Raw genomic sequence first — 25357 nt, forward strand, 5'->3', positions numbered from 1 at the left:
CAGGAGCAGAATTAACCAGGCCCGCCGGTTGGCCCCAAGCCAATCATAATGTCCGAATGGGGATCAATTTTGCGCTGTGTAAGGTCAAATTGTACCATGAGTCCTCTAAGTAGCTGTCTGGAAATCAAACGTGATGACTGTGAGTGTGTGTCTTAGATAATTATTCTAAGGTGTGTGTGTGTGTGTGTGTTTGTGTGTGTGTGGCTGATTTTGACTTGGAACCTTGGCTTGTTTACTTTCCTAGGTACATAAAACTGTGCATGAGCATTGGGCATTGAGCAGTGAGCACGGAAACACTAAAGTTGAATAAAAAAACTAAGTACTTACCTAACTATTAACTAACTTACTAGTCAGATAATAAAGGTAAAATAATAAGTTAGTACGGTCAGGTGCAAAGAAACCTGACCCCCCTCTCATACTAACAATGCTTCTGAGGGGGGTCAGGTTTATCTGCCCCTTACTGTACCTATGTAACACCTATGTAGGTACGTACTAACCTAGGTCTGTGTATTTAGGTAATTTAAGTACCTAACTCCACTCCACTCTCGCGATCAGTGGTCCCTCTACCACTGTATAGCTATTCCTCAGAACAATTTATATTATGAACGTATTCTTTACTCAAAGAACGCACCCGTAATATTCGCGGGCTTTTGAAATGTCAGTGTCAAACTCTGAAGTAAACAAAAAGTGAACTTTCAATGTTCTTACATTTGCAAAAGTTTATTATTATGTTCAGTTTTCAGTGATTTTACATACAGTTCTATCATCATCATGAGTTCATACCTCTCCGCAGAGCTCTCGGCAACATGCAATGCTCTCGGAACGTACGACAAAAGGAGTGGGAAATATCTCATAGACGACTTTACTCTCAACACAGTGAAGGATCTGATCCGCTACTTGCGCCGGGATGGAGAGGACCACGAGATCCGCCGGCACTTCGGTCAGACTAAAGTTCTACAGACAGACCTCATACCAATGCTGGTAGACCACTGGGAGAATGATGAACTTTTTGATGTTACTTTGAGGTTAGTTTTTTGACCCAGTTTTAACAAACTTTTAGGGAACTTTTTACAGTGCCAATACTTACATAATATGGCTTTATATCAAACTAATTACACAGTCTGAATTCTAAATAGGATTATCATTATCATCAAACAACAATATCCTTCCCCAAAGGAGTCCCAAAACAATGTATTTAGCCTACCTCGCCTAACTGCTACATGATATTATTCTAACTAAACTGTAGTTAACATAATATTGATTATCATGTTTTCTAGATTGCTAGTAAACTTGACAAACCCTGCTCTGCTATTGTACCGGGAAGAAGTGCCGGTGGAAAGAACTGCGCGGCACAACTACCTGCAGATCCTGACACACTTACAGTCCTACAAGGAAGATGCATTCACCAAAATGGACACTTGGATCATATTCAAGAACAAACTTAGCAAAGTTTTGGAAATTGTAAGTAGAAATAATTATCTTTACCATAAGTATTTTGAATTGAGAAAGATAAAAGTTACTTTTGTAATATATATGTATTAACTATATTATTATGTTCTACTTTAGACTATGTCTACCCAGGCACCTTTGTTACAGCCATATTATTTCATCCAGTTTAATGTTATTCTTATATTGTTGTACAAAACCTATCAATAATGGTCGCCCTTCCCTTGGCCACCAATACAAATACAACTCCTCCTAACAATGCATACATACTACTAAAAAATCTTTATTTTTAGGATTTCAATGAAAGAGATGAAGATACAGGTCTCATAATTGAGAGGATCCTGATTCTCATAAGGAATGTCCTGCATGTGCCCGCAGAGCTGGATAGAGAGAGACGGCCAGACAACGATGCCAGTGTGCATGACAAGGTAACAAGATTTCTAAATTATCATCTATAGCATACATAAGTCCAATGTTGAACATAAGTAACTTAAACCTTAAATCAGGCTATTTCATAGAATACATAGTTTGGCATTCAATAAAAGATAATACAAAGACAAATCAGAGAAGAATGAATATTATATGTAACAGAATTGACTATTTTCACAGGTCATCTGGGCACTAAACCAGGCTGGAATCCTGGACATTATTACCTACATGTCATCAGAGGCTGAAAAGCAATACTTTATGCATATACTGGAGATCATATCCCACATGTTGCGGGAACAAAACCCAACCAGTCTGGCAGACTCGGGGTTGCAACGCAGTGTTGATGAGAAACTACGGGATGAGCAAGAGTTACTGTCCATAAGAACTGAAGAGAATAAGCAGCGAGTCAATAAGATCAGACAGTTGTCTGGCACAAGGTAATGTTATATCAGGATTTTAAGCCTAAAAAGATCTCCAATTCATAAATTAAGGTGCATAAAAGGAGCCTCTCCCAGTGACATATATTCAGCGCAACCCGGCCAGTCAGCATCTTACATCACAACTGATCTAACTGGATAATCCTTTAACCACGTGGCAAACCCCACTCCTGTTGCAGCATTGTCACCAACATACATTTTTGGGGCATGAATTTTATTTTATTAACCCAATAGCCAATAGGTGTATACAACTATACAGGTACACTAATCTAATATTACAATTATTTTTGATAGTGAAATACTGAATTCTTATTAATTTCTTCTTTATTCTAGACATTCCCGTTTTGGCGGCACCTACGTGGTACAGAACATGAAGTCGATCTCCGACAATGACGTCATCTGCCTGAAGCCACTCACCAACATCGCTAAAGTGGACTTCAGTGGCGGGAAGAAGGACAAACTTGTCAAGCCAAAGAATCGAAGACCAGTTGAAAGTGGCGTGCTGGAGAGACGATCCGCCTACCCTGTTCGGTATGTTATTTATTTGTTTAGTTTCAATTAATTCATTTACCTGTAAGGTGTAACTAGCTTAGTCGGTCAGTATTTTTTTTAGATTAAATTAATAGTTTACGAAATTTGTATTTCATACTTTCACTTGTAATGACGCGTTAGTAAACAGAAATTAAATGAAAATGGTGGTCGTTTTAAATGTTTAAAAAGGAATGAGTTCAAACAGTAACTTTCATATGAATAGTGTTTTTTTACTGTGTCATTCTAAGTCCGTCCACCATTTTGTCCACGATAAATTATTGGGTGTATTTATATTTATTATCCCTCTGACACCATTCCACTATTCCAGGTTAGTGCTCAAAGAGTTCTGCATAGGCTTCCTGAACAGTTCGTACAACCCTTTGATGCACTACGTTAAGGACGTGCTAGTGCGAGCTAAAGCCCAGCAGAATGACGAGTCGTATTATCTATGGGCCGTTAAGTTCTTCATGGAGTTTAATAGAGGACACGATTTTCAAGTTGGATTGGTCAGGTGAGTTTTAAAACTTACGTACTTAATCCTGTAAGAGTATTATGATTGATTTCCCGCCGGGCAAGTATGGTTTTAAACACAACACCATATCATAGGGTGAATTAACTAGGTGTTTGTCTTCAAATCAGAATCACAATGAAAAACTATTGACCTTTTGGTATCTTTCTTCTTTCAGTTTTTCAGCAAACATACATATAATATGTTTCCGGAAAAACAGATAGCTAAAATAACCTACCGTTTTTCCTCTGAATAGCTGTTTTCCTATACTTTCATAGTATAATTTTCCAATAGTTTCTTTTACTTTCCCTTATCTGAGCACAGTCAAGGCGCGTTCAAGTCTCAACTCGGATTAGTCAGGTGGGTAATTTAATTAAACTTAGTATAAGATTCTTGATGGGCCACTTAGGTTACTGCCATTCAACTTCAGCCCTTAAGTTCTAGAGTTAAGAGTGGGTTTGTAACGAACGCCGCAGATATGTGATAGAGTATTGTGATTTGTGGAACATCTTCTAATTAGAATTTCCTAGAAACGTTGTAACTCTGCAAATAAGTCGCGGGATAGATTGTCTAATAAACAATGTTGTTAACCTAGTTAGTACGTTTCTACCAGAGCTTAGGTAGTTACCTCTAAATCAGTTAAAAGCGATAAAGCAAATAGACTAAAATCACATAAACCATGCAAATAAACTGTTATCATTATCATGTATCAAAAGCTATTTAGCTAGATCCAGATTTCATAGTTTAAATAGGTACTGCCACAAAGCTGACACTATCATGAAACTTTGGACAGATGACAGAAGATAGCCAAAACAGTTTCGTTTTCGTAAATTGGAAAACACATAGGGCATAGGTGGGCATAGGTAGAGGCCCATAGCGTCATTTTCAAATAATGATCATCAGTCAATAATCTGCAGTTGTTTAAATACGAGTATACCTAGGAATGAGACTTCAAAAGAAGGAAATACGAGTAAGTTTTCTCTATAGTTTCCTTCCTGTAATCGTATCGAAGATATTTTTCTCAGAAACCATATTTCCCAGTAAGTACTACTGATAGTATACTTGTGGAATGTTGGAACTGAAAGCTGCACTTAGGTATCCGTGGTCTTTTTGCAGCAGGCTTCGTAGAATCAATCAAACTGAACATCTTTTCCCAAGAAACGTACACTTGGAAATGAAATTCGATCTCCCAAGCAAAGTTTGTTAGATTGTGCCATTTAGGTAGGTAGTATGGAAGTCGCTAACTGAAAATAAAACATTTATGAACACACATCACATAATTTTCCTTCCTCTAGACTTGTGGTACAGTCAGCCTCAGCCAGATATAGACTTTTGTACCTCGACAAACTCACAAACCGCCTATTAATTCATTCAAACATGGTTTTTATTTATAGTTAATGATTTCTGTAATGAATCTACGTTACTTCTTCTAACCTCCTACCAATTTCACAGCGAAACCATGTCGGTCCCGATGTTCCACTACGTGCAACAGCAAATGGAGAAATATTACGACATGATCAAAGTCGAAAAGAAGAAATTCGCGCCCTGGGTGCGCCGCCTACACCTAGCCTTGCGGGCGTACAAGGAACTACTCAACACTCTGCTAGCTATGGACAAGAGTAATGACCAGACGGTGAAGGAGTCGTCCAAAGTGCTCAAGAGCAACATATTCTACGTGCTCGAGTATCGAGAGTTCATTCTGAGCACTTTTCTCAATTACGACGATAATAAAATGCCGAGGTGAGTTTTTGTTTTATTTTTGTGTTATGATTTATTATTGTATATATATACCTTCAGGACATAGCTAATTTTAGTAAAAGTACCTATGTGTTGTATGAAGGTGTAGGTATAGCTCCCAAGATCTTTTTTTAATTGAGATTTTTTCAAGGGACCGTTTTAGAAGTCGTAATTGGCCGTACTAACAGTCGTTATTGGGTTTAATTTTCTTCTGTATGATTAAATTTGTTAAGATTCTGTTATATATAAACCCGAATTTATATAAAATTTATGCGTTCAATTTTACTCTAGATATTTTAAAGAAGAATACCTAGGTATGTAGCAAAGTACTTAAGTACATTATAAAATTCCTGAACATAACTCGACACACCTGTCTCACAAGCTCGCACGAGTTTTAGGTAAATAATAAAATATTACTGATGTTTCCTTTCTCAGCTTATGACAGATCTGTACTGTAAGATGTTTATTTGCATTGCCTTTGTTCTAAAAATACGGAAAATGATCCCTTATATCTCTTGAATTTTACATAAAATTTCGTCTTCATTCATATTTGATGTGGCGTTTTCGTCTGATATCTACTTGAACTAACACTCATCTTCCATTAGGAATGTTTACTCCGTAGTTATGCTTTGAGAATGAGATTCAAACCATATATTTATATTTTTGTATCCTCCAGCCTATAAAAAGGTGTAATACGTTTTAATTGGTTGCGAGGATGTAACTTTGAAACTAGAATGATTGAATGCACTTTTTGTGTTTAAAATAGATCGTGTCACAAGTAATAATTTCACCAAAACCACGACCTTATCACGTATATGTACGGTCGCCTGCACCTAAAAGTATACAGGCGGAGTTTTTAAAATAGCGATCCCTGATGATGAAAGGACCAGGTACATATGTTATAAATCCGGGGACGTGTTGTGTGTGATGTGTGTAGCAGTGGTGTTTATGTGGATGTGCTTGAGCAGCATGTGAGCTTGAGATCGCTATTTTAAAAACTCCGCCTGTATACTTTTAGGCGCAGGCGACCGTACATGAAAGCAAATATATATCGCCATAATTATAATTATACGAGTATTATATCCCTGTATTTGTGTAAATTTTCATAATCTTGCAGTATCGTGTATTCTTTCTAGGTCGTACCTAGTGGATCTCGTGGAAACAGTACATTTGTTCCTGAAGATGCTGGAGCATTATTGTAAGAAAACCGGCCTGGTTGTTCAGAAGAAAGTCAGAAAGAAGACCAAATCTAAAAGTAAGTACCTACTAAAAAGTTACTAGCCTTCTTACAGAATATATTATTTACTTAGCAAATTGAAATTTAGTAATAACAAAAGCTAGTGTAATAATTCGTATCGTAAATGTAACTTTCACTTGCCCGCCCCGTCGAATTAAAAATAGTTTTGACTGCCATTTTATTTTTCTTTGTTTCTGAATCATTTACTGCAAAATAACCTTGCTATGTTTCCAGTAAGTAGATAAATATACAGAATATTCCTACAGACATCCGCCCACGCCGCGACATAATTTCTTCATATTATACCGACTTGTTATTTTTACGAAAGCCTTGTCGTGCTTTTATATTATTAGCGTGTTTTCTCTAGAAGTACGGTGTTCTTACGTTACATAATAAGTTAATATCCGTAAAGTGTTTTTCTTTAGCTTTATCTAGTCTGGGCTTTATGAGAAATCCTTTCTTACGTATTCGTACATAACTTCGTGTCTGCCTCACATGTTTCTTTGAGTTTATTATGTAAGCTTACCCAAGTTTATTCTCACTGGATAAACACAAGCTGCCTGAGTCACTGAAAGCCGTTGTTGAAATAAGTAGAATAATAAAGAACCCATTTCAATCCCTTATAAACCACACCAGTTTGAAATCTGACATACGCTGTACTAACCATTGTCCCACAAGAAGTGCTATCATGTTTAGCGGTGTTAGCTTAGTATAGTCGAGTAATGCGCCCGCTTTTCACGACAGAGATACGGGTTCAAATTCCAACCTGTAATAACTACATTTAACTTCAACAACTATACATTTAATTCATTCATTCAAACAACATTCAACTGTACATTTTAGATTCGCCGCAGAATTTGATGGCCACAAACAGTTCCTAGCGGTTCAGCCTCAAACCTTAGATCTGGACTAGGGTTTGTCCCAATGTTTCTTTCTACGACTGCCAATCAGATTAACTAACTGTCCAAAGTGAACCGGACAATTTATATGTAGGTAGACGCCTAAATCTCCAATCCACCTTACACTCACGGGCAATGTAAAAGTTTCATCTGCCATTAACGATCCGTCAGTGGAACTTTTTCATTGCTCGTGATTGTATTATACCAACACTCAACTCGAACAATGTTCTAGAACAAAAGCCATCCACACAATATCAGAAGAGGGCTCCCATTGAACCGTCTATACCTGAATGGGAGGAGGTGAGGGCCCAACTAGCCGTGGTACTGAGCACTGGGGTGAGCGAGTATCCGCCGCCGTTTGACGCCGCGTCCGATAGGCCGATTGATGATCAGAGGTAAGAGGACCTTATTATTATAACACATTGACGGCTCAAGACATTACTTTATTTAACTTTTTCGTTATTTACTCTTCAAAATATATTTATTGAATGATGATACAATGCCTAATAATGCGCAACCATGATTACCACTCTTAAAAATATTACATAAATTTTTTTTCACCATTATGCCAGTCAATAGTTTTCACTTAATAAGCTTTAAAAAAACCGTTAAGTATATATTATTTCCTCCTGCTATGTGCATAAATAATAAATTAATTTATTTGAATTTATACAATGTTAATGTGGTTTCCCTAAAACACCATTTTACTTCTCTAAAAATACCAACCTCAGCCTCATTCGTCAGTCCCAATTGGCCCACAAGTTGGGCTTGTTGTAACTCCTTGCTATAATAAACAATTTCTGCCGCCAGAGAGGACTGTATGAAGAAAATACAGAAGTGTATGCGCGAGCATAACTTCGAAGATGCTGTTGGGACTTTGCGAGCGGCCAGGTAAGCACTTTACTCCTTTTTAAAGTTTTAAATCTACTTTTTAAAATAAAGAAAGTAAAAAGTGTGCTATCTTTGATATAGGTATATTATTGTGTGATGTTGACTCCGACATGGTTGGACAAAGCTGTTGATCAAGTGCGTTCAATGTTTATAGCAAATTCATTCGACATCATTGTTGCCTCCATTGTTTCTTATATTGTTTTAATGTAGGGCGGAATTTTATCAGTGACGTTCTCTTTGGCAGGTGAATTTATTCACAAAGATCATACTAGATACACAATTTCTGAAATCACAAAAAAACAGAGTTTGTGCAACAATAAAAATCTCAGTATGACGGGTAAATTTTGCCAACGGGGACTTTAGTAACACACTTAGCTATATTTTTTTAATCTATCATCAGGGAGGTATGGCCCGAAGAAGGTATATTCGGCGTCAGCGATATGCCTCAAGAGGAGGAGTTGAATATGCTGGAAACCATTTACAATGCAGATTTGGGAGTGGAAGTTACCGGTAAGACACACCGTGCAATGTAAACTGTTGGTCTTATGCAGCTAGTGTGTGGAGAATAACTTGATGTTTGCCTGCACGAGTGAACAGCTGGTCAGGGGTTTATATTTCATTTCTTATTTACTTACGAAGGTATTGTTTTAAATAAGTACATATAACTGGAGCATCACTTTAAAAAGTATATATATTTTTAAAGTGATGCTCCAGTTATAAGTATATATTATTATAGTTTTTAAACTTCTGAAAAGAGCTTTCATTTATTTTAATTGCTTAATCTGCTAATAATTAGATTATCGTTAAATTCCACATAGCACCCACAATTTTACATAAAGCGTCAGATTTCTAAATTTTCCTTTCGGCGATTGGGGATTATTGAGGTATATGCATGATGTCTAGTCTACATGACCACTTAGAAACTTACATACTTAGCAATTTGAAAGCGGTCTTTCGTTTTAGAGATGCTCGACGGACACATGGTCGATTGTGTTGTTAGCGACTTGCTCCTTCCTACGTGTACATAAATATTGTCGATTAACTTATTATTATTTTTTTCAGCTCAAACGGAAGAAACAAACGAAACTCAAGAACAATCAGAAGACGAGGAAGATGAAGGTAAGATTTCTTTACTTATAAACATGCATTTTGTAGCAATCTGATTCAGTCCATAGCCAAAATTATTATCACAATAAAATTTAATTATGTTAAAAAAGATATTAGTTCTTGACTATTTCATCATTGTGAAACGCAATTCATATTTTTAATCGGAACTCCAAGTTCCTACCCACAGAAGTAAACCATTTGCACTTCCATTGACCGTTCGTTGCAAAAAAGGGACTTATGAAAGTACCTATGTATTTTTAAGAATAATATCATATTCATTTCGCCAGAAAGTTATAGCAATGCAATATACATGATTACTTAGGTTTTTGTGTGTGAGTGCCATTTAAAAATCATAGAATATTTGTATTAATATTGAATATTTTGTTTGTAGAAGAAGAACAAGAAAGATCTTCTGCAGTAGTGGAGTCTGACTTCAACTTTAAGGAATTTGTCATAAGGTAAGTTTATCATAACATTTTTCTTCTGGCTTTAACATCATTTTGCAAATTTTGTTTGGTTTTGCCTTTGTACGAAGTACCTAATAGGCTAACTTATATATAATAGGCTGTGGGGGGTAGGGCTTTGAAATAACGCTGTAAGTAGGTATAATTTGATATCCACTTCAATTAAAATGAGTTTCCATAAAGTGAATATTATTCTTTGGGTCTAAAAGTGTTCATCATAACTATTCATAAATTTAATTTCAATTTACTTTTATATCATATTCGTTTAGTATAATTTGGCGTGCGCAAAATTGAGTTCTATGTGTATTTTCAAATTTTAAATTAATGCATTTGATGGAGTTTAAGTACTTCTTTGTAATTTTAATTAAATACATTTCATAATTATAATATATGTGAACGAATACGTGAACATAAACACCGACTCATTATACTGGGCTGGGGAGAAATTAGTACAGTGTTACTAGCAATTCGGACGACACCAAATGTCAACTTAACCCTGACAACACCTAAAAATATATAGTTTGACTTGCCTTCAGTATTCAGGATCGACATCATTGGGTTTATGTACCTTCGGAGGACGAGTGATGAAATTATGTTTATTTTTATTACAAGCAACTTTCCATTCATTCAACAAAAGTACCAGGCCACCATAACCCAACAGTAGGTGTAGTAGGTATTCGCATTGAGAAACGCTGCATCGCCGAAATGCATGCAACAACGGCGTCTAGTCACAAACGAGCGCTCATTATAGCGCGCGGCACAATGCATACCAACACCGCTTTATGCTGCCCTGGTACACTAGAGACCATGTGTCTTGACCTAAATAGAATATATTTGTTTATACAAAAAATATGAGTACAGATTACAAACTTTTTAACGGCTCAAGATTAATGACGTAGTACGCTGTATTCATCAGATTATGTTGTAGTTGAAGCTTTCAGCAAACGTTTTTGGTGGAGAATGGCGGTATTGTTGTTGAGTTTCCGTCTACACCACGTTACATAGCCAACAGCGCATACATAAAATACTATGTAATTCAACATCCAAGTAATATAAAATAGAAAAAAATACTTCAGAAAATTGGTCAACTTTCGTGAACCTAACTGTACCAACAACTGCACCTCTGCTTTTGTGACCCACATCGTCGGCGGGAGACGAATGTGGAAACCATATCAGTGAGGAGACTTCGTTGACTATGACAATTTATTGTGGGGTTAGTCCAACTAGCTTTTGAAGGGTATTTGGAAGGCCGTTAGTTATCGGATTAGGAAGGCGAGATCAATGTAGGTACTTAGGTATTACACAAACAGTCACCCTTGGAAGAGTCATACCTATCCAGCAGTTGAGGATGATTGCCATCTGGTAATTTTTAAACGTACCTAACTATACATAAGTAATAAGTAAGTACTTATGCCAAAATTGCCAGAAGTACCAAAACTACTTCAAAACAACCAAATATTATTATAAATAACCACCTTACCTATTTATAATGTTATTTACAACATTATTTGATTATCTTTTCACAGTGCAAATATTGTGTATGTGGCTTACCATGACTAGGCTAGCATGAAAATAAACTACTGCTTTACAGTGCGGCCGTGCCTACAAACAAACTAGGTTGAGTTTGCGGTGGCTCGTGAAATTGTTAGCGCTAAAACAGCATGTTTAGAATCTTAACTCTGACACTGATTTGCGATTAAAGTCGAGCTCTCGGCTATGGCCGTTTAGCTCAGCAGGAATGAATTTAATATGCGGGGTGAACATAAATAACGCTGGATATAGGTAGGTTTGTTATCATATCATATTATGTTGGTATGAAACTAAACAACCTGGATTCAAAATCTAGCCGTGGCCTAAAGCTGTATGTGCCTTGTTTTCGGACCACCTTTCAGCTTAAATTCTAGGTATTTCTTTTTAGACACCCCGTATTCAAACAAGCAAATATGTACATAAGTACCTAGTGGGTGCAGCCATGCAACTCTGCTTATCCAGGATCCCATAATTATGAGTGAGTGCTCTTGTTGATAGCAGTGTGTTGTCAAAGGAACATAATTCTGTAACTTTATTACTGCACCGGTAACCTACTCGTTGTGACGAAATTGTATTTTGTTTTATCCGCTATTTGAAAAGCCTTTTCAGTCCGGTTTTCGATTTACACGGGATATGACTTAACGGGCTATTTTTTATTTTTTTTTATTTAACGGGATTTTAGTCAGTATATCTGCAGGCTCATGTACATTACCACCGGATTTTTGTCAAGAAGATGTAACTTATCTTGGAAGGTAGGGTACAATGAATCGACCAACCCTAAAGTCATGTCATGTCATCCAGCCTCTATTGGCTGTCCAAGTTTGTGGTTCGGGCGAGCTAGAAGGCGTCCTGGCTTCTACTTTGTCTGCTATCGGTACTTCGGCACTGCCACTTCAGCTGTCATTTAAATAATATAAAACGTTCGCTAGATTCTGGGCCTAGGACTGGGAGCTTCCCGAAGATCGTCGACTTCGCGTCGTCATCCGAGGGGTCCCCAAGGAGATCGACTCCGCGCTCATTCGGGATGACCTGCGCTCGCAGGGCATCCCGGCTCTGGAGGTACACCGCATGTACGGTCGTTCCAAGTCCACGGTCTATGACATGGTCTTGGTCATCCTAGAGCTATCTCCGGAGGGCAAAAGGATTTTTGACATCAAGGCAGTATGTCAAATTTCTGGTCTAAGGATCGAGAAGCCGTACAAGCGCTCGAGCCCTAACCAGTGTCATAATTGCCAGTCATACGGGCACTCCTCGAGGAACTGCCACATTCGGTCGAGGTGCGTCAAATGTCTAGGTGACCACCACACCAAAGACTGCCCGCGACCAAAAGACCCGAAGGAGTGCACCGAAGCCCCCGGCTGCGTTCTGTGCGGCACTCTGGGCCATACAGCCTCCTATGGAGGTTGTCCTCAGCGTCCTCGCCCGCAGACTCGCAGAGGCTCTAAAAAGCCTAAACAGGCTGTCCAAACATCCCCCGCGCCTCCCGTGCACGTGGTGGAAAATTCGCCGCCGCCGCCAAATGCTTGGGTTAAACCCCCAACAATGACGTCGGCAGCGAAACCCCGACCGGCCGCGCCACCGGTCAACAAACCTTCGCCACCGGTCAACAAACCTTCGCCTGTACACCCCCAGGCCAAGAAAGTTACCGCTGACAAGGCCGACCTACATGCTGCCCTTAGGGATTGTCTAAAGGTGTTGGCCACAGTTCTGAGCCAACTTGATAAGGAATAACTCTTCAACTGTGTTGCAAGAGTTAAACCTAGGGCCCTGACAATCGCGTTTTATAACGCTGACTCCATGAAGGATCAACGTGATCTCATTGGAGCCTTTCTCCGGGATCACGACAACGATCTTCTTCTCGTACAGGAGACAATGCTTAAGCCACATAAGAAGAATCCAAACATCAGTAACTACAGGATTATCAGACTGGACCGATCTGCGGGCCAAAGGGGTGGTGGAACCCTTATCTACTACCGCCGAAGTCTGCATGTCTGCCCAGTCGATACCCCTGAACTTACCACACTAGAGGCCACCGTATGCCGGATAGCTATGACCGGACATCCGGACATGTTCATTGCTTCCTGCTACCAACCTGGTAGCAAGTCTCTGGTGGGAGGGGATATTTCTGCGCTCTTCGGCCTAGGGAACCATGTTCTCCTGGCCGGCGATTTTAATTCGAAACATCCGAGCTTCAATTGCAAGACCCTCAATCCAAACGGCACAAAGCTCTTCGACCTTATGGATCGACTGACCTTTGATGTCATCGCCCCTTTAGAGCCCACACACTATCCGAGGATCTTGCACCACCAGCCCGATGTCTTGGATTTCGCCTTGCTCAGAAATATTTCCCTCCCAGTCAGAGAAATAGCAGTTAAACATGAACTGGACTCCGATCATAGACCGGTCATACTGCGGCTCGGCAGTGTAAACTCGGATTCTTCACTGCTTAAAACTGTCACCGACTGGGACTACCTTCACAGTAGACTCCAGCGTACAACTGAGTCGCCTGAATTAGAGCGAATACCACCCGTGATCCGCTCTAAAGCAGACATAGACGTGGCAATCGACGCCTTCAGCAACCACCTCCAATTAGTCGTAAAAGACTCATCTAGACAAGTTCCGGCGACGGATAACCACCGCTGGAAATTGCCCGAAGATATGAAGGCTCTGCTGAGGGCCAAGAACGCCGCGACCAGGGCCTATGATTACTTCCCTAGTCATGACAATCGGTCAAGACTTCGGTCGCTACAGCGTCTGGTTAAAGAGAAGATCAAAGAGCTTCGCTCAGAACGATGGGACAACCTGCTGTCGGACATCAATCCTTCACATACTGCTTTTTGGAGCCTTTCACGCGCCCTAAAGTCCGATACCATCTCTGAGATGCCTCCTTTAACCAGAACTGATCGCAATCTGCCCCCAGCCTTCAATGACGATGACAAGGCCGAGCTCCTTGCCGATAGTCTTGAAACGCAATGTTCGCCGTCCACCGAGTCGCCAGACCAAAATCACATTGATAAGGTCGACGACGAGGTACAGCGAAGGGCCTCTATCCCCCCGGTCGATACTCTGGATCCCGTCACAGTCACTGAAGTCAAGACAATTATCAAGGACCTTCACTCAAAGAGGGCTCCTGGATGTGACGGGATCTCCAACAGAGTTCTCAAAAATCTATCGCCCCCTCTCATCATATTGCTAGTGTCGATCTTCAACGCTTGCCTGGCTAATTGTATCTTTCCCGACATTTGGAAAATTGCCGACGTCATAGGCTTCCCTAAGACTGGTAAAGATCGGAGAAATCCGACCAGCTACCGTCCTATAAGCCTACTGATATCTTTAGGCAAAGTCTACGAAAGACTCATCCAAGCCAGGCTCAAACAATTCGTTTTCGCCAAAGGCCTCATTCCAGCTGAGCAGTTTGGCTTTCGAGCCGGTCATTCTTGCACTCACCAAGTGCATCGAATCACCGAGCACGTACTCAAGGGCTTTGCTAGGAGGAAGCCAAAGGGCACTGCTGCCCTCTTCTTTGACCTAGCCAAAGCCTTTGATAAGGTTTGGCACAACGGCCTAGTCTACAAACTCTACGATTTGAAGTTACCAGACAGGCTCGTTCTGATTATTAAGGACTTCCTCTCGAATAGGCTTTTTAGGTATCGCGTCGAAGGCACTCGCTCTTCACTCAGGACGGTCACCGCTGGTGTCCCTCAGGGCTCGGTTCTAGCACCTCTGCTTTTCTCACTTTACACAAGTGACATTCCGAGACATCCACAAGTCTCGCTCGCACTCTATGCGGACGACACGGCTATCTATGTCACAGACATTCATAACCACACCATTCGCCGCAAACTACTCCAAGACGCAACCGATGCCTTAGGCGATTGGTTTCGTAAGTGGAGGATGGATGTTAACCCCGAGAAAAGCACAGCAGTGTACTTTTCCCGGACTAACGCCTATTACAGATCGATCCAGCCGAACATTCGCATGTTCGGCAAACCTATTCCATGGGCTAACAAAGTAAAATATCTTGGAGTCACTCTTGACTGCAGATTGAACTTTAAGGCCCACATCAACAAAGTGAGGAACAAGGCGGCATTCTATTTATGCCGACTTGCTCCTCTCATTCGCAACCCCAAGCTCTCACTACGCAGCAAAGTACGCTTGTATCTGACATGCATTAGACCAGTCATGACCTATGCTAGCGTAGTGTTTGCCCATTCGCCCTCCATTGCTCGACTTCAGGTCATTCAAAATCGTTTTCTTCGTCGTGCCACTGGTGCTCCCTACTTTGTCCGAAATTACAACTTGCATAAGGACCTTCAAATTCCGACCATCAGGAAGTTTATTAAGGATTCCTCAACAAAATATTTCGACAAAAGTTCGGAGCATCTTAATCCGCTTATATCCTCATCATGCGATTATACAGTTAGGGTGGACGCTCCAAAGGGCTGGAGACGTCCCAAAAACATACTTACAGACCCAGATGACAGACTCACTGCTAGGTTGGCGACAGCACCGTTAAACATCAGATCTCCCCACTCCCAAGTCCGAGTAGCGGCATCATCATCTCTATTAGAGGAGGCTACCCGGCGCAGACGCCGTAGCCTCCAAACTTACAATCGATTTAGACATGTGCCAGGGCGCTTCACGCCACCCCCCACCCACCGCGACGTCCTAAGCTGAGGACACTTCAGGAGGCAAGCCTCCTGAAGTGACCTCATCTTAGTCGCTTTATAACGGGAGAAGGCGCCTTACGACGCCTTCCCCAAACGTTAGGCAAAGTTGCAGAGGTCGCAGGACCGCAACAAATAGGTATCCCTTAGAAAAAAAAAAAAAAAAAAAAAAAAAAAATGGGCCTAGGACTGCACACGTGTCGCCATGTTGTTCCAGGGAACCTCGTTCCTCAGCTTCCAGATCCTTCTTGTATACCTATAGTGACTATGTACTACTCCCATTAGATTCTGCCACGCTCGCGTGGTGAGCGCGTGCTGAAGATGATTCCAGAACCTTCTTATATACCTATAGTGACTATGTATCTCGTTAGATTCTGCCACGCTCGCGTGGTGAGCGCGTGCGGCGCGCTGCTGGCGCGGTACACTGACAACAGCCCGCACACTAACCACTGCGCGCTAAAGATGCTGCACCGAGCGGCGTGGGACTGTGAGCGCGTCGCCATGCTGTACCAGGGGAGCTTGTTCCTGACGTTCCAGAAGGTTCTGGAGAACCCGTCGCCGGCTCATAAGGTGAGATATCACCGTGAAACAGCTGCAGTGTTCATGCCATGTAAGCGTTACCGTAACGATGTTTAATTTGCAAAACATTGATGTCAGTAAACTAGTTTCTTCATTCAATTCCAACATTTGATCATCGATGTACCTCAGTCTCTCTCTCAGTCAGATTTGTTGGCACCCAACTGTACTAATCTTTCTTACCAACCTATTTACACTGTATTTTTATTTGTAACTGTTTTTGCATCCATAACATTTTCCCATACGGGGTAGTTGTTGCACCCACTTTGTGACCCAAAACCAAATATTGTTTAAGGTTTAAGGTACTTTATTTCTCATAAGAACATTATAAAAAACATTCACTCAAAATGAGAACTTAAAATTCTAAATACTTATTGTTACTTACAGTCCAACTACAAAGTTGTGAAAACGGAAGTGGATCCTAACTAATCGTTTAAGATCGTATTTAATCGATCTGTTATAGGTATTTATTAAAGGACTATCTGTTAAAATCCATAATCAATCCATATTTTATTTTTAAAATGTATGTAAAAGTAAGTAAATAACTGATGATCATAAAAAGTCTTAGCAAAATCGCACTCTTTGATATCAGGACTTTATAGTTTGACTGTAGTAAATTATACTTATTACTAAAAAACGCGACCAATGGATTCCCCACAGGCTGACGGAATCATGCCGATATACAATGCAACTTCAGATAATTAAAACATCGTAATAATCTATTCAAAGTAATGAAGCCACAAATTTTGGTAAGTAGGTAGGTACTATCTACTATTTATAGTTAAGCTAAAACTAGTAGTATATAAGTACTTATATACATATGTTAGTAAGTATACAATAATATAAAAAGGTATAATTTTAAAAGTTGTTATAATAGGCCAATGGTTGTGGGTAGTTTGTTTTAAAACTAATTATTTTGCTCGTTAAATACTTGGTGTTAAGGGCTATTATTAAGTAAGCAAAGATTCCGACTGCTGGCTAAGTTCGTGAAGTATATTTGTGATCTGCTCCGTTTAGTGATTTTTTATGGCACATTTTAGGATAGTATATGTTGGGATACGAGATAATTTTTATTTGGCTGATTATGATGATGATGATTAAAAATACATATTGTTCATGTTTTTTTTTTTTATTATTATTATTATTTATGTTGTTTTTGTTATTATTATTTACCCATATGAGTAGTATTATTTTCCTTGTTTGTTCCTTGTAAATTAAGTAGGTAGGTATATCGTATTAATATGTTATTACTATTTTTTCTATTACTATTTAATGATTGTTTTAATTTGTGTTATAATATGTTGTTTCAATAGCTTCTTGAAAATAGGTAAAGACTTGGATTCTTTAATTATTTTGGGTAGTTTATTGTACATCTGCGCTCCCTGAAAGACCAGACTTTTTGTCCCGTAGTATTGTGTAGGTTAAATGAAATATCTGCCCGTTGTAATTGCCATCGCATACCCAGGAATTCCTGCAACGTGTTAAATTCATTAGCTTTCCGCGAGCAGAGCTGTGGTAGCGAATAATTTGCTAATTTAGAATAATTTCCTGCTGTTAGTCTTTGTCGTCTAGCTTTCAGAGCCTAGGCCCTTCTTCCAGTCTAATGCACTAACCGCTTCGTTAGTACGATGGTTTCCATATCCAATGAATTCTCAGCGAGCATTCAGTTAGAGGCAGCGGAATATCTAATATGTATCCCAAAGTTCAAACATAAATCAAATTTATCTCCAATTTCCATGTCGAAATTTCAATGAAGATACGTTTGTATCAATGATACCAATTTCGTCCCCTCTCGCAATCACTCGTGTGGATTAAAATAAGTCAATTTGAAGCCCACAATAAATCTTAAGTAGTAATAATAATAGTAAATCCTACACAATGGAAAACTTCTCGACAAAACCGTGAATCTTCCAACTTTTACAAATGATGTTACATTTCACTTTTACTAAACAAAATATAATACTACTCTATCCGAGTTATTCAGCTCTCCAGCGCCCGTGATTTTTACTGAAAAACCTAGTTTATCACCATAGAGATAAGAGTCTCAGTCTATGGTGTGAAAGTAACTCTTGAGTGTACGTATAAACTAAATTCATTCACTCGGAACTAGTCCCCTAGCTTTTACCCTCTCCTAACTAAACCCCTATCTAATCCAACGGGATAAGAGTCTTTGTGTCGCTCGGAAGTGGTACTCTGTGGGTAGTTTTAAAGTGAACGTTGTATACATAAACAGGAATTGGAAAAGTTTGCAATATTCGTCTTGAGAAAGTTTGCGGAGGCGGCGGCGCGGACTCCGAAGGTCTTCATAGAACTGCTGTTCTGGAAGTCGGCTAAGGACGCCGTGGAGATACAGCATGGATACGACCTCTACACCGATGCCAAGTAAGTTGTCTCATTGGATTTATAGCCGCACTAATAGATAGGAGCACGGATTCGTTTACCGAATTACCCGTACCGGAAAAAGTTGGCTAAAAGCACTGTTCGGCGGTTGGTTTAGCGGAAGAATGCTTCTTTGATAAATACATAGATGCATATACACAATATGTATATGGGTCGTAGCTCATCATCATCACCCTACGCCCTACGCCTAATTAATACACTCACGAGCAATGAAAAAGTACCAGTGACATAGGACACGTCAATGGTAATTGGAACTTTTTCATTGCACGTGAGTGTAGTTAATTATAACAATATTACCGTTCAGTATATGACTACCGAGTTTCTTATTTATGGATTACTATTCAAATAAGATATTATAATTTAAGAATTATTACACAAACATAACGTTCCAGAGTACTGTCGGAAGGAAAATACTGCACAAAATAAAACAATAAACATAATAGTAAAATATCTCGATCTCGTAAATAAGAACAATACCTGGCGGGTATATACGGCGGGTGTATACTGACAAAAAACAAACGAACGAGAGCGGCGTGCAATCGGCACGTTTAATACAACGAGATAGAGTCGTGGCTCACGTAGCAGCGCTCCGAAACTTAGTTTTTCCGTCATATAGAGTGACCCCCCTGGCGGGTGATAGTAATGAAATATTTTATGCGCAGAGATAAAGTGGGGAAGGGAGTGTGGACTGAAGAACAGGAGGACGAGCTACGGAACCTGTACATGGAGAACCAACGGAACCCTGAGACTGATAAAGGTTCATTCATTATTACATACTTACCTAACATTTTCATAAATATCGAAGCCAAAATGACTTAAGTTATACGTTTTTAGCATTATACTAGTGATTCTTTCGTAGGTGCATATATTCGAGAATATCCCAAGGTCATCATAACAAAAGTTGTTCAGAATGAAGAGCTCTGTAACATCTTCCGGATATGCGAAAGAATCACCCTGTATAAACATAGTTACAAGATTATAATTTTTGTCCTAATCTTTTAGTTTCAATTTTAGAGCATGAAAAAATGCTCTAGTGAACTCTTTCATAAAAGTTTTTTTTAATCTGCAAATGACAGAAAAACACTGAACTTTTTTGCAACCTGCACGGTAAGTAAATAGAAAACTTCTAAACAATCCCTTCATTCCGCAGATGTAATAGACTGGATCCTAGACAACCTGATAGACCAGACTCGCACTCGGAGAAGCGTCATCAAGAAACTCAAAGACCTAGGTCTGATCTTCAGAGCACCAACCAAGAAGAGTAACAGAGATAGACAGAGGGAGAGGATACCTGTTGAGTTCGGGGAAGAAGAGGATAGCATGCTGAAAGAGTTGTGGGAGACGTATGGAGAATCTATTGGTAAGTGCAAAGCTTTTGCTAATGTCATTTGGTTATGTACAGGGTGTGTAAATGATAGTTTTGTGATCCGAAAGGGCATATAATCGACTATCAAATAAAACAATTTTGGTATATGCCTTCTTGAAGATCTGCATTGAAGGTGCATTCATATTATTGTAACGACTTTTCCTGAAGCCGCTTTTCGGTAAAATTGCAATATTTGCTTTTTATACAAACTACATCACTATGACGGCAGTATAGAGTGTTTCCTTGTCATAAAATAAATTTTATTACCTACCTAGTCTTAACAATTTTAACCTACAATATTACTTATATTATCCCCCTATAAAAGGATATCTCTAACCGATCCAAACAAAAGTACACGACACATGAAAATATTATCTACAAAATAATACCTTGCATTTAACCTGTCTACTGTCTGACTCCAACATCACTCACGAACGTGAAACAAAGGAAGGTGCGAAATCTTAATTCACAACAGAATTTCGCGAGGAGAACGCATTCAGATGTAATATGTTTCACGTGTATAAATCTGTCTACACCTTACAATGGCGGGCGGTGTTGGGAACAGACGTCGGCAGCACTCGTCAAGTTATACGGCGAATTAGGGAAACTCCGTGAGCTTTGGAATAAATGATAATAGCAGAATGGACGTTGAGGTGTAAAAGTGAGGTTGTATACAAAGTGAGTAGAGAGAAGTGTTTTAGGGTTGCGAAATAAGTTGCTAGGTGATTTAGAAGTGAGCATATGAGCATAATTAGGATGTTTTTTATCGCATCCCTAAATTGAACTGTTGTTGCTACAATACAACTAGTAGAAAATTATCATTTTAATAATTTTTCGCCTACAATTTTACAAAGACTGCCTCTTCTGAACCTGTTCTGTTTTCTGAGGGTTCCCTAAATAAAGACAATACAATGGGCGAAAAGCCTGCATTGCAGTACGAGTTAATCATTACATTAAATTTTGTAAGTAAACATACCTATGAAATGAAAATTTTACTTCTTTATCTAATAGAAAGCATGTAAATGAAATAAACATACTGAACGATTTCTACTAATAATACAATTTGAACTGTACACATTCCAAAATAAGGATACGTGAGTACAAGTAATACGGGCATCTCACTTTCAAATCACCTCTCAGTACCGGTTATCGGTTATCCAGCAGATATAAGCCGGCCACTGAATCTTGCGGTAAACCTAAGCCATATAGCTAGCGGTAAATAGCTCATGCCGCAAACACCTCATATGAAGACAATGTTTAATATAGTACCTACACGCACGGCGCAACAAGCGGGCCGTTTCTGCTAATTAAACACAGGTGCAATGATGTGCTAGGTTTTCTGCCATAGATACAAGATCAAGCAAACTATCATGAAAATTACCTAAACCTAAATGTCTTTAAGATATTAATGGAAACTTTATTGGAAAAAGTGTTATTTATGTATTTTAACTTTAATGCATCCATCTGCTCTGTATGTTTCCTTAACAATAATAAAATAAATAAAAATTAAATTCTTACCGTCAATGGATGAAAGTGACAGAAAAAACGTTAACTTTTTTTTCGTTAATCACAAATAATATCCCGTACTAGACCGTTCGGCATACTTAAATATTTTTCTATAAAAAAAGTAAATGCTAAACAATGCAGTCAGAACAAGCAAAATTCAATGTTTATTTGTTTAGTTACCAGAAGCGGGGAACGTAAGACAATCTACATAATACGGGCGGCCCGTATTAATATTAAACATTTAATATGCAACAAATAATCTGCTTTACAGTTCCTAAATGCATTTTAAAACGGTGAATATGCTTGAGGAAACCGTTTTAGACGGTGAGAAAGTATATTTTTGGGGATACAGTAGGAAGACTTGATGCCTATAGGTTTTAAGAATAACAAAAAAGATCCAAAATGGAGTAAACAAAGCAACTCATTTCATCACTCTACAAATATTCAATTCTAATTTGCCTTTTCACTTTAAAACGGTTAAGTGAGCCCATTTGAAAGATTCAGATAAATTTCTGGAAGTAGATATTTTTGAAACATACAGGGCTCACCATCAAAACTTAGACATATTCTAAACGCTACTACAGTTGGCCGTCAAAAGCTTTTTAAATGTGTAAAATTTTGATTTAAAAACCCATTAAACAAGTTTTTATTTTATAGTAGGTAATAGTCACATATTAGGTATAATGTATTTGTTGTGTTTTAGCCCCTGCCTCGTTGGTTTGTGCTTAATTTGACGAAAATGAGACCTAAGAGCAATCTCATTATTGACAGGCTCGATTTCTCACAGGGGCCCTTATTCACGTCAATATGTCAAAGCCATATTCCCCGACTAAATGAAAATGTCCTGTGAGTAATGACGTCAGAGATTGCGAAAAACATATTTTTTTAAACATAAGCTAATTGAATAAATATGCTAATTTAATAAAATTACACAAATAAATGACATTACTTACTATACCGAATAATATCTTATTCTTGTGTAAGACGGCCTCTTTCGTGAAAACCTACATGGTGCATAGCCAAACTTATAGTTTTATTTACATTTTAAACTTCGAATCTTACAAAAAAGTTTACGAAAGAAATCAAAACATTTGAACATCATGCTTCCCACGCCATCCAGACAAAAAGCAGCATCTACCAACAAAAGGCAATTTCCGAAACCCCAATTATTAACCATTGAATCTTGTTCCACAGACCCCATGGGAGCTATCATGGCGCGGATGCCTCGCAAGAGAAGTAAGAACAGCTACGTTCAAAGACTGTTGGAGTTAGGCCTCGTGCAGGACAGGAAGGAGTGTAGAAAGAAAAGGCAGGGGAAAGGCAAGAGTGGGGAGAAGAGTGGGGGTGACAGCGGCAGCGGTAAGTTATTAGAAGATAACTGTTTTTGTAACCTAACCTAACTTATTGATTTTTTTTTACGACAAGCGTTCAATGGAGTTAATTTTTGTTGTAGTTGAAAATTGTGAGGTATGTAAGTAGTATCGGGATCAATTGTGATAGCAATATGACAAAAACTAAATACATATGCAGCTCTGAAATAACTTTCAAAAATGAAAAGTTAAGGTAGACTTATTCAGTGTTTGCTCTTTCACGAAATATATTCAGAATACTGCTTATTAATAAATCTTTTCAGTTATTTCTGTTCTGTGAGATTTAAATAATTAATATAAGCACCTAATTACCTAATGTACCGTGCTACATAGAACTGTCAATAAACTTTGAAAGTAAATTAAATTTCTCTGTTGCGAGTATACACGCAACTTTGCAAAACTTGGGCATACATATTTAATTAGCCATCCTTTGTATCCGAGGTATTCCGGATATTACTCACGGCCTTGCTCGTTAACTGACACGGTGTTAAATATGTATACAGGGTGCTACAAAACAGGTATGGATAGCTGAAAGGGGGTGACTGAAAAACCTAAAAGTTAGACACAAAAATCTATAAAGAACTAAAATTCATCGAGGTACTTCAAATAACGATGTAAGGAGGCACCCCTTTTATCATTTTACTATACATACGACTTTTGCAACAGCCTGTATACTGACGTATTATCTGAAATGTATTCACCATCCTGAATATTTCACACCACAATTTAGCTACAACACAGCTAAAGCCTCATTCTAGTAATTATTGGTAGATTTCCATAACTTTCAATTTGTTATACCAATACTATACAATACAGTACATCTTCACAAAACGATGGCCTACCAGAGAATCTTTGCATGGAATGCTGTTTTTAGAAGTTTTGATTTTGTGATTATACTTACCAAAAAGTTATATACAGCAACTATATCAATAGAATTGATCAATGCATAGTAAGTAGTACTTAAATGGTTAATATTTGTTAGGCCACCAAGGGACAAAATATATATGTCGCAGGCATCTGGTTTAATCTCCTTTTTGATTGAACCACTAGCCCGTTCTTTGGATGGCGCTATTCAGTTGTATGACTAAAGGACAACTCGTCAAGTCGTTGATTGTAATGTTCGACGTCTTGACTGAACGTCATTCAGCGAAGTCGTTGAATGGCATATAGTATAGAAACTTTGTAATGTCTGGTTAAAGTGAACATGACCAGACAAGAGTGAACAAATAAACTATGTTACAAAGCTCTCATCTTACAAATTAACTAAACAATAACAATAAACATACCTCGATATTGTTGTTCATATTAACCCGTTTCGCCACAATTTTTTCTTTGAAACTATCCGCCCGCGGCGTAATAATAGGTAAATATATGTTGTCACAGTATTTTAACACAAATAACGCACTTTAAAGCTAATTTATTTGCAAAAAACTAACAATATAGGTGCTTTTTGTGTCAGCTGTTAGACGCCATATTTGTTTTATTCACCACCTGACTGACTTTAAGTCAGCTAACTAGTTGGACGTTTTGTGACGCTTGTACGATCAACATTCGGCCTAGTCATACAATTGAGTAGCGCCATTCAATGAAGGGGCTAGTGATTCAACCAAAAAGGAGATTCAACAAGATGCCTGCGACATATATACATGTTAATACAGCTGACTGTACAATGTACACACGGCAACTCCAAATGGTTAGCAGGGCACACAAACGTAGTGTATGTGTGCACACTAACGTGGTCTATGTGTGCAATAAAGCAGAAATCGGTAAATACACCAGTAACAAACCACACACACACACACAACAGCACAAACGAGTTTGCGCGTAGGCAAACGCCCTTACACCAGCTGTGACATAAACATATCAACCGGTCGAGTAAGTCAAATAGTTATAAAATTGACTTGAAGCAAAATTTCACAGCTAGTAGCTATATTCTTCGTAGCTCATTGGTAGTATGTTAGACTTATGAAACATAAGTCGTGAGTTCGAGTCCACTGATGGGGTATATTTATTTTACTTTATTTAAATTTAGCGTTAATTTAAACGCTGTTGAGTATAGAATAAATTTATTTGAAATTGACAAATGACTACAAGCTGCATAGCTGTCGACTATTTCTCTTCGCAAAAAATATATGATTCGTTCTTCATTTGAGAAGTAAAACCATTCTACCCTCATACAATATGAATAAACGAAATTAGTTTTTAGTTTTAGTGACAATTCACCTCTGCGTCTGCATAGTGATTCACTTTGTGATT

General features: G+C 38.7%; 1 protein-coding gene across 1 annotated transcript in view; it reads left to right on the forward strand.

The window, feature by feature from the left end:
• The first annotated feature begins 677 nt into the window (after window positions 1–677).
• The window catches only part of LOC105387918 (protein timeless homolog), a 32961-nt gene continuing 8281 nt past the window's right edge, over window positions 678–25357 (forward strand). The window contains exons 1-18 of the mRNA XM_038105797.2: window positions 678–1025; window positions 1278–1461; window positions 1740–1874; window positions 2056–2312; window positions 2646–2843; window positions 3172–3354; window positions 4804–5091; window positions 6225–6343; window positions 7457–7619; window positions 8035–8115; window positions 8516–8625; window positions 9178–9234; window positions 9614–9680; window positions 16255–16453; window positions 18693–18841; window positions 19522–19616; window positions 20010–20219; window positions 22926–23090. Coding sequence (XP_037961725.2) covers window positions 772–1025; window positions 1278–1461; window positions 1740–1874; window positions 2056–2312; window positions 2646–2843; window positions 3172–3354; window positions 4804–5091; window positions 6225–6343; window positions 7457–7619; window positions 8035–8115; window positions 8516–8625; window positions 9178–9234; window positions 9614–9680; window positions 16255–16453; window positions 18693–18841; window positions 19522–19616; window positions 20010–20219; window positions 22926–23090 — 2914 coding nt within the window. The 5' untranslated portion in view covers window positions 678–771. The remainder of the gene's footprint in view (window positions 1026–1277; window positions 1462–1739; window positions 1875–2055; window positions 2313–2645; window positions 2844–3171; window positions 3355–4803; window positions 5092–6224; window positions 6344–7456; window positions 7620–8034; window positions 8116–8515; window positions 8626–9177; window positions 9235–9613; window positions 9681–16254; window positions 16454–18692; window positions 18842–19521; window positions 19617–20009; window positions 20220–22925; window positions 23091–25357) is intronic.

This window comes from Plutella xylostella, chromosome 9 (genome assembly GCF_932276165.1).
Source record: "Plutella xylostella chromosome 9, ilPluXylo3.1, whole genome shotgun sequence".
Lineage (NCBI taxonomy): Eukaryota > Metazoa > Arthropoda > Insecta > Lepidoptera > Plutellidae > Plutella > Plutella xylostella.